Raw genomic sequence first — 12,002 nt, forward strand, 5'->3', positions numbered from 1 at the left:
TCGTCGAGCATTGCTCGACGCCAGCAGTCCTCGTGCTGGGCCTCGTCAAATGATGTTGGTTCCTCCCCCGTCACCATGTGCAGTTCTTCATCATCACTGCTATCCCCTGGTGGTGGAGGCCTCTCGGCCCGACTGGGCGCTTTTGTGCCGAGCAGGTCCTTCAGAAGGCGGTATCGACGCGGCGCGGAGCCATCGTCCATGTCGTCGAGCATCTCTGGATGCACAGATGGTGGAGACACGAAGCGCATCGGTGTGGCCTCTAGTGTGGTTGCAGGGTCCCCTTCGCCGCGCACGAGTGACGCCATGGCCGCAGGTGTGTCGAGTACAGTGCTCCCTGCTGGCAAGGCACCGGACGAGCCTGCCGAGGCAGGCATCAGCGTCGCTCCCTCTGTTGTCGTGGCCTCGGTGGGGACGTCTCCCGTGGCGTACACGGGGTGCTCGACGGTGAAGGAGCTGCACACCGGCGACTCCCCCGGCGCTTCCCAGTCCCAGCGCGCCGCCTCGTCGAACACCACGTCTCTGGACACATGCAGGCGTTTCGTCGCTGGATCATACATGCGATACGCCTTGGAGCTGATCTCGTAGCCGATGAACACCATTGGAGTGCTCCTGTCGTCCAGCTTGCAGAGGTGAGGTCCGGCAACCTTGACATGGCCGACGCACCCGAAAATGCGTAGGAACCTCAGGTTAGGTTTCCTCCCGTACCATGCCTCGTATGGTGTCATGCCATCGACGGAGCGTGTGAAGCTTCGGTTGAGGATGAAGGCGGCGGTGAGCACGGCCTCCTCCCAAAACTGGTTGGGCACCTGCTTCGCCTTGAGCATGCTCCTTGCCATGGCCAGGAGCGTCTGGTTGCGTTGTTCGACAACTCCGTTCTGCTGCGGCGTGTACGGCGCAGTCAGGTGCCGCTGTACACCGCTCTCCTTGCAGTGTTTGTAGAACGTGGCCCAGGTGAACTTTCCACCACGATTAGTGCGGAGCACGCAAAGTTTGTGCCCGCACTCCACCTCTGCTGCAACTTGGAACTTGACTATGTCGCGCGCGGCTTCGTCCTTCGTCTTGAGCAGCTCCACCCACATGAACCGGATGCGATCGTCGATCAGCACGAGTACGTAGCGTCGCCCGCCTGGCATCGGTGGAGTGATGGGGCCGCATAGGTCACCATGCACAAGCTCCAGTGGTGTCGTCGCTCTGTACTTGGCCTTCTGTGGGAGCGGAATGCGCCGCTGCTTCCCCGCGAGACAGGCCTCGCATAGCTCCTCGGCGTGAGAGATGTGTGGGAGCCCTCGCACTAGTTCCTTCTTGGCCATCTTCTCCAGGCCGTCGAAGTGCAGGTGGCCGAGCCTCGCGTGCCACCGCCAGGCGTCAGAGATCGCGCCCACAGCGAGGCACACGGGATGCACGGGTGTGAAGGTGAGCTTGTACAGGCGGTTCACGGAGCGCGGTACCTCGACGAGGAGCTGCCCGCGGTCATCACGGATGGTGAGGACGCCACGGCGTATGTGCACATCGTACCAGCTCTCGTCGAGCTGTCCCAGGCTGACCATGTTGTTCTTGAGCGCAGGTATATAGCACACCTTTGTGAAAGCGTTGTGATCACGTGTCTCTGTGGCGAACACCACCGTGCCACGGCCGCAGATCTTCACCGTTGAGCCGTGCCTGGCACCGATCTGTCCAGGTCCGCGAAGGACTCCAGAGAGCCTGTCATGTGGTTCGTGGCTCCGGCGTCGAGGAACCACGACTGTTGCCCCTGACCGCCATCGAGGGAGGGTGTGATGACGGCCTTCTCCTCGTTCAGGAGCACTTGGCCGCCGTTGTGCACCGCAGAGTTGCACGATGCGGTCGCCAGTGTCGATGCAGGGGCGCCCACGTGATCTGCTCCCTCCTCTACATCCTCCACACATTCCATCATGAGACATGGCCCTCCGTCCTCCTCTGCTTCGGTGAGATTTGCGGCAGCCGCCGGCGGCGGTCCACCTTCTTTTGTGGCCTTGTCGCGCTGCTTCTTGCGGCAGTCTTTGGCCCAGTGGCCTCTCTTGCGGCAGTAGCGGCACTGGTCCTTCTCCACGCCCTGGGCTGAGCCAGGTGGAGACGAGGTGGGAGGCGAATTTTCACCTCTCTTGCCGCGGTCGTCGCTCTTGCCTCCAGGGCCGCCGCCACGGGGCTGGCATTTCTGAGCCTCCCACTGTTCCCGCGTGAGAAGCAGCTCCCCGCCGGCGGCACTGCTGCCTTGGTCACCGTCCATGCGCTCCTCGATCGCACGCAGATGGCCCATGACCTCCTCGACAGTCATCGATGCAGGGTCGAGGAGGGTTTCCATGGAGAAGGCGATCTGTGCAAAGCGCGAAGGAACTACACAGAGAAATTTTCTCACGATTTTTTCTTCGTCGACGACGTCCCCCAGTGAACGTAGCACGGCGACAAGGTTGGAGATGCGGATGGCAAAGTCCTGGATCTTCTCGCAATCCTTGAACACCACGGTCTCGAACTCAGTTCGGAGACGCCGCAGTCGTCCGTCGCGCACGCGATCGGGTCCTTGGTACTGGACCCGGATCGCCTCCCATGCCGCCTTGGCCGACCCCTTCCCGATCAACATGCAATGCATGTCGGCCGGCGTCGATCGTAGTAGCGCCGCCAGGGTCTTCTTGTCGTCGACGCGGTTGATGGTGTCATCCTCGATCGCGTCCCAGAGCGATGCAGCCTGAAGGTTTACCTCCATGACCATCGCCCAGTGCGTGTATCCGCCGCGCGTCAGCATCGGAAATTGCAGGTTCGTGCCGGAGCCGCTGCTGGACTCGCGCACGATCTGTCGCACAATCACCTCGCCACCATTACGATGAACTCTGCTCCTGCCACGGCTGAGCGAGCGTTGTCGCTGCTGCGTCGCCGGAGAAGCCCGTGGCTGGTGCGGAGCGCCGCCTGCCGGCCCGTGCGACATGGCCGCAGGACCTTGTAGCTCTGATACCAATTGTTTCCCCTAGCTCTAGCGATCGAGAGAGGGAAGATTCAGAGGATGAACTCGCAATGGGAGGCACTGAAGAAGTTTTTTGTGTTGTGCTACAACCGACTGCAACTTTTCTGTTTTTCCTTTTATTCATCGCGGATACATCCGCGTCGTGCCCGAGCTACGCGCTCCACTACTGACCACGTCCATCCCCATGATCCGAGCTTCGAGCTGGGCCTACTACGACTAAGCCAGGACGCACATGTCGCAACCAACCGGCGAGAGAAACCTGCTAACTAACTTGCTACAGACGCTAGCCGTCTACTGATGAAACTGAATGTGTCTAGCGACACTTATCTGAAAAACAACCGGGAAAACGTCGGGCAAAGGAGTGAGACAGGGTTTAAGCCAACATTCGATTAATTTAATATATGTTTTGACAGACCTTTGTTGAATAATTAATAGAATGATCGTATCCATAGATTGATGTAGAGGCCAGGGGTCTTAACCTTTTTTTTTTATGGATCGATTCGATAATTCCGCAGACATACAAGAGATTACAAGGCGTACGGGTAGCAGTGGGAGTATGCCCCCGCGGGCCAGGAGTAATAGCCGGGATACCACTGCTGCGGGCACGGAGCCTCGGTGGTCTGCGATGCCGCTGCCGGCTTCTTCTCGGGAACGACCGCCTCCACCGTGAGGAGGTCCGCGCTCCCGACCTTCTTCCGCAGGCAGGCCGTTAGGTTGGCGGCGTCCACCCCATCGCCGACCACGGCGAGCCGGTCCCTGTCGTCGCCTTGTATCTCCACACGCTCCACTCCTGCACCATCAAGTTTCAGTTAGTTCGATGCCTGATCGTACATGAGCCCGGCGAAGTAAAGTACAACTCACCGTGTACCGAGGCAACCAAGCCCATTGCCTTGGACCGGCATTTGTCGCACGTCATGTGCACCCTGATCACCATCTTTTGCTGAAAGAAGATAAGCAGAGCATACTTGTTTCAGTAACATTTTCAGTACAAGAGCAACGGTTTCAGTTGCTGACAGAAATTCAGAAAAGGTAGTCACTCACGTACCTTCATGTTGCTCCTCTGCTGGCTACAGATGAGAGCGAGATACTGACGCAGTGCGGGCTCGCGGACAGAAGATCTCAGCCGAGAAGTGCAGAACCGGAGGCTGAGGCGTAGTCTAGGGTTTGAATGGAGACCGGGAGAATCGTGGGCGATGAATGATTCAGAGCCTCTCTCTGACCCTTCTACTTATACAGCCCGCGTGCCCGGCGGGGAATGTACTTGACGTACTCTGCTAGATCGGCCGGTTTAATTAATCCCCAACCGCGCAACCGCGGCTTCCGTCTGTCAATGGTTAGTGCGGCATGGATCAAGACTTGACTCCGCGAGGCTGCCTTTGTTGCTGCTCTTCCGAAACCGCGTTGTATCCCTCGTAGGAGAAGTTGATATTTTTTTTTTTTGAAAAGGAGGTTGAAACCCCCGACCTTGCATCAATCGACGCATGCGACAATCTTTACTAATTATTCAACATAGGTCTAACAAAAACATATATCAAACCATTCAAAGTCACTACTCATATCTGTCAAACTCGATAATGTAAAGTGCTCTCACTTCCCATATCTAAAACCGGTGCCGTCATCGATCCATTCACATAATGTACCGGAATCGACACCGATGCAGCAGACCTAAAGCGTACATCACACGCACACATTTTAGATGCTGCCATCATCATCAGGCCGCTAACCCATCTTCAGGAGAGAGATCTGTATCATCATTGCCAGTCAATCCATCCGTCGACGCCACCACGGCTCGTCAGTCCAGACGCGATGATTCTGAAAGATCTGTCGTGCGTAGCACCTGCCGACCAGGCATGACACAACGTAGCACGTGTCGGCCAGGCATGACTTGCATCTTCACCGAAATCTTCGTGCAAGATGATTGACGCCACCACGGCGCCAAACTGCACCACTGCCCTGCACTCATTCCTCCAGACACGAAGACTCTGAAAGAACTGTCGTGCGTAGCACCTACCAACCAGGCATGACTCAGCGTAGCACCTGTCGGCCAGGCATGACTTGACAGTTCCACCAAATCTTCGGGCCAGACGAAGCCGCTCCATCTCCTGCCTCTGTCATGCAGCACTGCTCCATAAACGATGCTCCCAAAAGAGAAACGGCACCGCAGTACCGTCATCGTTCGATCTGAAAAGTCAGATCTTAGGGTTTCCCCCAAAGCATTGCCTACCACCAGCAACCGTCCAGGACCCACATTGTGTCCAACATCGGTCAGCCCTCAAGGCGATGCCTTCAGGAAGGTCACGACGTCAAGGACGCCGCCGCCGCCCAGCGGAGTTAGGGTTTTCACCCGAGAGGCAGTGAGATAGAAAGTGGGGGTACAGACATAGACCGACGTCTCCAGGAAGAACAACGACACCCTTGAGCGTCGTCGACGGCGCGGCTGGCCAGTGCCAACCAATGGGTTTCCCCTTATCTGAATCTCCTCCACCAGCTTCATCCACGGCCACGCCGGCAACGCCAGGAAACTGCAAGAGAGAAGCACACCGCGGGTATCTGGATCATTGAAAATCCAATCTGAACAGTAACGAGTACCACCACCCTGCGCTGGCCGACGGCGTCCGGACGCCGGATCCAGAAGGATCTGACCCAAACTCAACGACGCACGCGACCATCATGTCTTGCCTCTCCCGCAGCCGCCACACCGCGTCGCAAGAACAAACCCCAGCCCTCAACACGCTCCGCACGCCGCCGCTAGGATCCACATGCCGCGCCTCCGCACTTCGCGCTAGTCCGACGCCTTCTCACGAACGGTCGTCCCGCGCCAGCCATCTCGCTTGAAGGGCAGAGGATCCCTGCCGCCGCCCTTATCGGCCAGGCTTCGCCCGCGGCGCTGCCGGCGGCGACGAGGATGAAGGAGGAGCGAGGAAGAACCGACGACGACGGCTAGGGTTACCCCTCATCGTCCGGGGGCGACGGGAGGGGGCGACGGTCAGAGACGTTGACATTTTGGGTCGGCTCCAGCACTAAGTTACTACCGCCTGAGTGCTGCACCTCCGTGTTTATGTTGACGTGTTTGTCGGGTTATCTTTCCTGAAGTTTTTGTACGAGGCTCTTTTCTGAAGGTTAGTGCCTGATTCACTAGTGGTGTACTATATATCTCGAGTCCTAAGTCCTCACAAACCCGCATTGTTTGTATAAACACGATGGTAAATGTGTAACGTACATGAATTAGAAAGACGGACAAGAGACTAATAAAGGTTTGGGAAGTGCTCTGCGCCGGCGCGCCGGCCCAAACTTTCGATCGGCCGCGTGCGGGCAGCACGATCCATCAACCTCTACGCGTATGCACCGTTGGATCTGCATGCAACATTTTTTCCCCTATGCAGCAAAATTTCGATGCGATGCAACAATTTTTTCAACGGTTGCAACAAAAAACAAAATTTGTAGCAAAAAAAAAATCTACGTGATCGTAGCAAAAAACCGAAGCTGATGGTACGTGGTAGCAAAAGTTAAACGTCGGTTCTAACAAATATTTACGTGACGTGTATGCAACTTTTTTAGTGAACGGTTGCAGCAAAACATGATGCCGGTTGTAGCAAAAATTAATACGGTTGTAATAAAAATAAAAAACATCGATTGTAATGAAAAATTCGACGAATTGAAGTTGCAACCAAACGTATATGCAACTTTTATACAGGGACAAAATTTAGTAAAAAATGGGTGCAGCAAAAATGACGCTGGTTGCAACAAATTTAAATGAAAAATGTTGCAACCATTGATTAACGAAGCGCGTGGGTGGAAAAAATGTTGCATGAACCACATCGCGTGAGGGACGATCGGCGCGTCGGTTCGGCCGGCGCGCCGTATGGAAACGATTCCCTAAAGGTTTACTGTCCTGTATGGTAATTCCCCCGAAGCCGTGGACAGCACTAAACTGTCCAAATTCTTGCTTAGTGCTCTAAGCACTTGTTGGTTGTTGCTTCACAGGCCGCACGGTATGAACATAGAAACCTCGGTGTAAACCCATTCCTTCAGAAAGCCCTCTACGCCTTTGAGTTCCATATACATATATATACATATGACGTGATGAACCGTACGTCAGCCCTTCCTCTCCTGATTAAATATCTGGGCCCACAGCTCGTGATTGCATAATGACATCTCGGTCATCATGTCTTTTTATAGTTGAGGTTGAGGTTCATATTATACTCTATATATACGTGTGCTATGCACCGATCAATACATCGTGAAGCATTGCCAAACAAACGTTTTTAACATGGTATCATACCTACGATCCTAACCTAATCCTAGCCGCCGCCGCCGCCGCCACGTCTCTACGCCGCCGCTCTGGTGAGCCGACGTCTAACCTTACCCACAGCCGCCGCCGTGATCTCATCGTCGTCGCCGCCGCCCACCCGCTGCCGCCGCCACGTCTCTACGCCGTCGCCGCGCCGCTCTCGTGAGCCGTCGCCGCTGCCCACGCTTCCGCCCACCTCCCGCCGCGCCGCACCACCTCGGCCACGCCACCCTACCCGCGCGCCGTCGTCCCCCCACCTATCGGCCCATGGCCTCCCCCGCCACCTCCGGCACCACCCGCAGCCGCCACACCAACCCGTTTGACGGCCACGACCCCGTTGTCATCCGCGATCTCAACATCCTCACTCGGGTTCCTGTCGTTCTCGATCATTTCACCTCTACCTACTATGCCTGGAAGACGTACTTCTCCCTTGTGTTCCGTGAGTACACACTCCGGGATCACATCGATGGCTCAGTGGGTTCCCGCTTCATGGAGGACGATGAGAAGTGGATGTCCATCGACGCCACTCTCATCCGTCGGTTCTACACCACCATCTCGAAGGATCTCTTCCACACGGTGGTCTCCGCCGACGATGACTCTCACGCCGTTTGGACCAAGCTCAACGGCCTCTTCACTGACAACGTGCTCCAACGCAAGGTTTTCCTGCACGGCTAATTCTTTGGGTGCCAGTGATACGTCTCCGTCGTATCTACTTTTCCGAACTCTTTTGCCCTTGTTTTGGACTCTAATTTACATGATTTGAATGGAACTAACCCCGACTAACGTTGTTTTCAGCAGAATTGCCATGTTGTTGTTTTTGTGCAGAAATAAAAGTTTTCGGAATGACCTGAAAATTTACGAAGAATTTTTCTGGAATTAATGAAAAATACCTGCGCAAAGATCCATCGGAGGAGGTGAGCCAGTGGGCCACAAGCCTAGGGGGCGCGACCACCCCCCTAGGCCGCGACGTGAGGGCTTGTGGGGACCACGAGGCTCCACGGCCTCCAATCTCAGCTTTATATATTCCGTTTCGCCCGGAAAAAAATCAGAGAGAAGGATTCATCGCGTTTTACGATATGGAGGCGCCACCACCTCATGTTCTTGATCTGGAGGGTAGATGTGGAGTCCGTTCTGGGCTCCGGAGAGGGCAAATCGCCGCCATCGTCATCATCAACCTTCCTCCATCTCCAATTCCATGATGCTCTTCATCGTTCGTGAGTAATCTCATCGTAGGCTTGCTGGACGATGATGAGTTGGATGAGATCTATCATGTAATCAAGTTAGTTTTGACGGGGATTGATCCCTAGTATCCACTATGTTCTGAGATTGATGTTGCTACTACTTTGACATTCTTAATGCTTGTCACTAGGGCCCGAGTGCCATGATTTGAGATCTGAACCTATTATGTTGTCGCTAATATACGTGTGTTTTAGATCCTATCTTGCAAGTTGTAGTCACCTACTATGTGTTATGCCCCGGCAACCCCGGAGCGACAATAGCCGGAACCACTCCCGGAGATGACCATAGTATGAGCAGTTCATGTATTCACCAAGTGTTAATGCGTTGGTCCGGTTCTTTATTAAAAGAAGAACCTTAATATCCCATAGTTTCCATTAGGACCCCGCTGCCATGGGAGGGATGGACAATAGATGTCATGCAAGTTCTTTTCCCTAAGCACGTATGACTACATACGGAATACATGCCTACATTAGATTGACGAACGGGAGCTAGTTACTTATCTCTCTGTGTTATAGCTGTTACATGATGAATCACATCCGGCATACTCATCCATCACCGATCCACTGCCTACGAGTCTTTTACTACTGGTCCTTGCTATGCTACTGCTGCTGCTACTGCTGTTGCTATTACTCTGTCGCTACTGCTGTCACTCTGCTGTTACTACTGCTATTCCTTGCTACTGCTGTCACTATTGTTGTTACTTGCTACTTTGCTGTTACCTGCTGCAACACTTTTCTGGCGCCATTGATACACCAAGTCAGGAATAGTCTGTCGTCAACAGACCCTTTTCTGGCACCGTTGCTATCATACCACTTCGCTACTGATACTTTGCTTGCATACACTAACCTTTCAGGTGTGGTTGAATGGACAACTCAGCTGCTAATACTTGAGAATGTTCTTTCGCTTCCCCTTGTGTCGAATCAATAAATTTGGGTTGAATACTCTATCCTCGAAAACTGTTGCGATCGCCTACACTTGTGGGTTATCAAGACTATTTTCTGGCGCCGTTGCCGGGGAAGCACAACTATATTCTCTGAGTCACTTGGGATTTTCGTCTGCTGGTCGCTATGAGGAATCTGAAAGATCCAAGAACTGAAATCTTGCCCTCAACTACGAGGACAGGTAAGGAACTGCCATCTAGCTCTGCACTTGATTCACCTTCAGTTATGAGTAAGTTTGCGACATCGACTCCTGCTAGAAATCTTGATATGTCGCATGTGCTTGATGATGCTACTTCTGTTGTCCATGATGCTTACGATGATTCTATGCTTGATACTATGTCTGATGATGCTATGCTTCATACTATGTCCGATGATGCTATGCTTGATACTACTTTGCCTGATGATGCTATGGCTGATACTGCTTTGCCACTAGGTGCATTCCTTGATGCACAAATTGCTAGAGTTGCTGTTAGATGTGATGATGCTTCTGAAACTGCTGATACTATTGAAGTAGAACCTGCTACTATGCCTGAATTGCCTGTTATGCCTGAGCGTTGTGTTATGGGGGGAGAGATAGCTGAAGATTTTCTTGCGTGTAAGGATAGCTATGATGTTGAGAAATTACTGCGCAAGTGGAAAGAAAAACCTGTGAACGCTAGGATGAAATACGACCCGAAGTTTGCTACTTCGCCTATCTTTGTGACCGATAAGGATTATGAATTCTCTGTCGACCCTGAGTTAATCACTCTGGTCGAATCTGATCCTTTTCACGGTTATGAATCTAAAATGGTTGTAGCCCATCTTACCAAACTGCACGATATAGCCACCCTATTCACTAGTGAGGAAAAGATCCGCCACTACTAAATCATCAAGCTCTTTCCTTTCTCGCTAAAGGATGATGCTAAGACTTGGTTCACTTCTCTTGCTCCTGGTTGTGTGCGTAGCCCCGAGGATATGGTCTACTACTTCTCTGAGAAATATTTCCCTGCCCATAAGAAGCAAGCTGCCTTGCAGGAAATATACAACTTTGCTCAAGCTGAAGAAGAGAGTCTCTCACAAGCTTGGGGGAGGCTCGTCCAGCTACTGAATGCTTTGCCTGATCACCCTCTTGAGAAGAATGAAATACTTGATATCTTCTATAATGGACTTACAGATGCTTCCAAAGACCACCTAGATAGTTGTGCCGGTTGTGTTTTTAGGGAACGAACTGTAGAACAAGTTGAGATTCTACTGAATAACATCTTGTGCAATGAGAATGCTTGGACTATTCCTGAACCACCTCCTAAGCCAACTCCGAAGAAAAGAGGTATTATATTCCTCAGTCCTGAAGATATGCAAGAAGCCAAGAAATCTATGCGAGAGAAAGACATTAAATCTGAAGATGTCAAAAATCTACCACCTATCGAAGAGATCCATGGTCTCGATAACCCGATACAGGTAGTAGAAGTAAATTCTGTGCGTAGGTTTGATGAGAGTGATATTCCTTTTGATAAACCTGCTAGCTTATGCCTGGATAAATTTAATAACTTTGTTGCCAAACAACAGAGTTTCAATGATTATGTTAGCAGACAATTGGAACAGAATGCTCGTACGCTTAGTCATTTAAGTGCTTGTGTGGACACAAACGTCAATGATCTTAAGATTTTGAGTAAACATGCCTCTATGGTTACTACTCAGGTAGAACAAGTACTTAAAGCTCAAAATGACTTGCTCGATGAGTTGAATGACAATTCCGTTAGAGTCGTCACTAGAGGCGGTAGAATGACCCAGGAACCTTTGTATCCTGAGGATCATCCGAAGATAATTGAACAAGATTCTCAAGGAGTTAGCACTAATGCACCTAGTCATCCTAGAAAGAAGAAGAAATATGATAGGAACCTGCACGCTAGCAACCCTATTGCTGCTACACCTGAGAGTCCAAACGATGTCTCCGTCTCTAATGCTGAAACACAATCTGGTGATGAACATGAGCCTAATGATAATATCAATAGTGATGTTCAAGAAGATGCTCAACCTAGCAATGAAAAGGATGTGGAGATTGAACCTGTTGATCTTGATAACCCACAACCTAAGAATAGAAGATACGATAAGAATGATTTCACTGCTAGGAAGCAAGGTAAAGAAAGGGAACCATGGGTTCAGAAACCCATGCCCTTTCCTCCCAAACCATCCAAGTAAAAGGATGATGAGGATTTTGAGCAATTCGTTGAAATGATCAGACCTATCTTTCTGCAAATGCGTTTGACAGATATGCTGAAAATGTCTCCGTATGCTAAGTACATGAAAGATATTGTGACTAATAAGAGGAGGATACCCGAGGTTGAGATTTCCACCATGCTTGCTAATTATACCTTCAAGGGTGGAACTCCTAAGAAACTAGGTGATCCCGGTGTGCCCACTATACCTTGCTCCATTAAAGGTAACTACGTTAGAACTGCGTTATGCGACCTTGGAGCCGGTGTTAGTGTTATGCTTCTCTCTCTTTATCGTAGACTTGAACTAGATAAGTTGACACCCACTAAAATTTCCCTGCAAATGGCCGACAAATCAACTGCTT

The 12,002-nt window shown here is 51.8% G+C and overlaps 1 protein-coding gene across 1 annotated transcript; it reads right to left on the bottom strand.

The window, feature by feature from the left end:
- Positions 1-3,395: 3,395 nt before the first annotated feature.
- LOC123430398 (disease resistance protein RGA5-like) lies at positions 3,396-4,160 on the bottom strand. The gene is made up of 3 exons (XM_045114268.1): positions 4,020-4,160; positions 3,836-3,914; positions 3,396-3,764 (listed from the first exon to the last, which is right to left on the bottom strand). The coding sequence occupies exons 1-3, from the start codon at positions 4,023-4,025 to the stop codon at positions 3,502-3,504; spliced, it is 348 nt and encodes a 115-aa protein (XP_044970203.1). The 5' UTR covers positions 4,026-4,160; the 3' UTR covers positions 3,396-3,501.
- Positions 4,161-12,002: the final 7,842 nt, after the last annotated feature.

The sequence above is a fragment of the Hordeum vulgare genome, chromosome 2H (assembly GCF_904849725.1).
Source record: "Hordeum vulgare subsp. vulgare chromosome 2H, MorexV3_pseudomolecules_assembly, whole genome shotgun sequence".
Lineage (NCBI taxonomy): Eukaryota > Viridiplantae > Streptophyta > Magnoliopsida > Poales > Poaceae > Hordeum > Hordeum vulgare.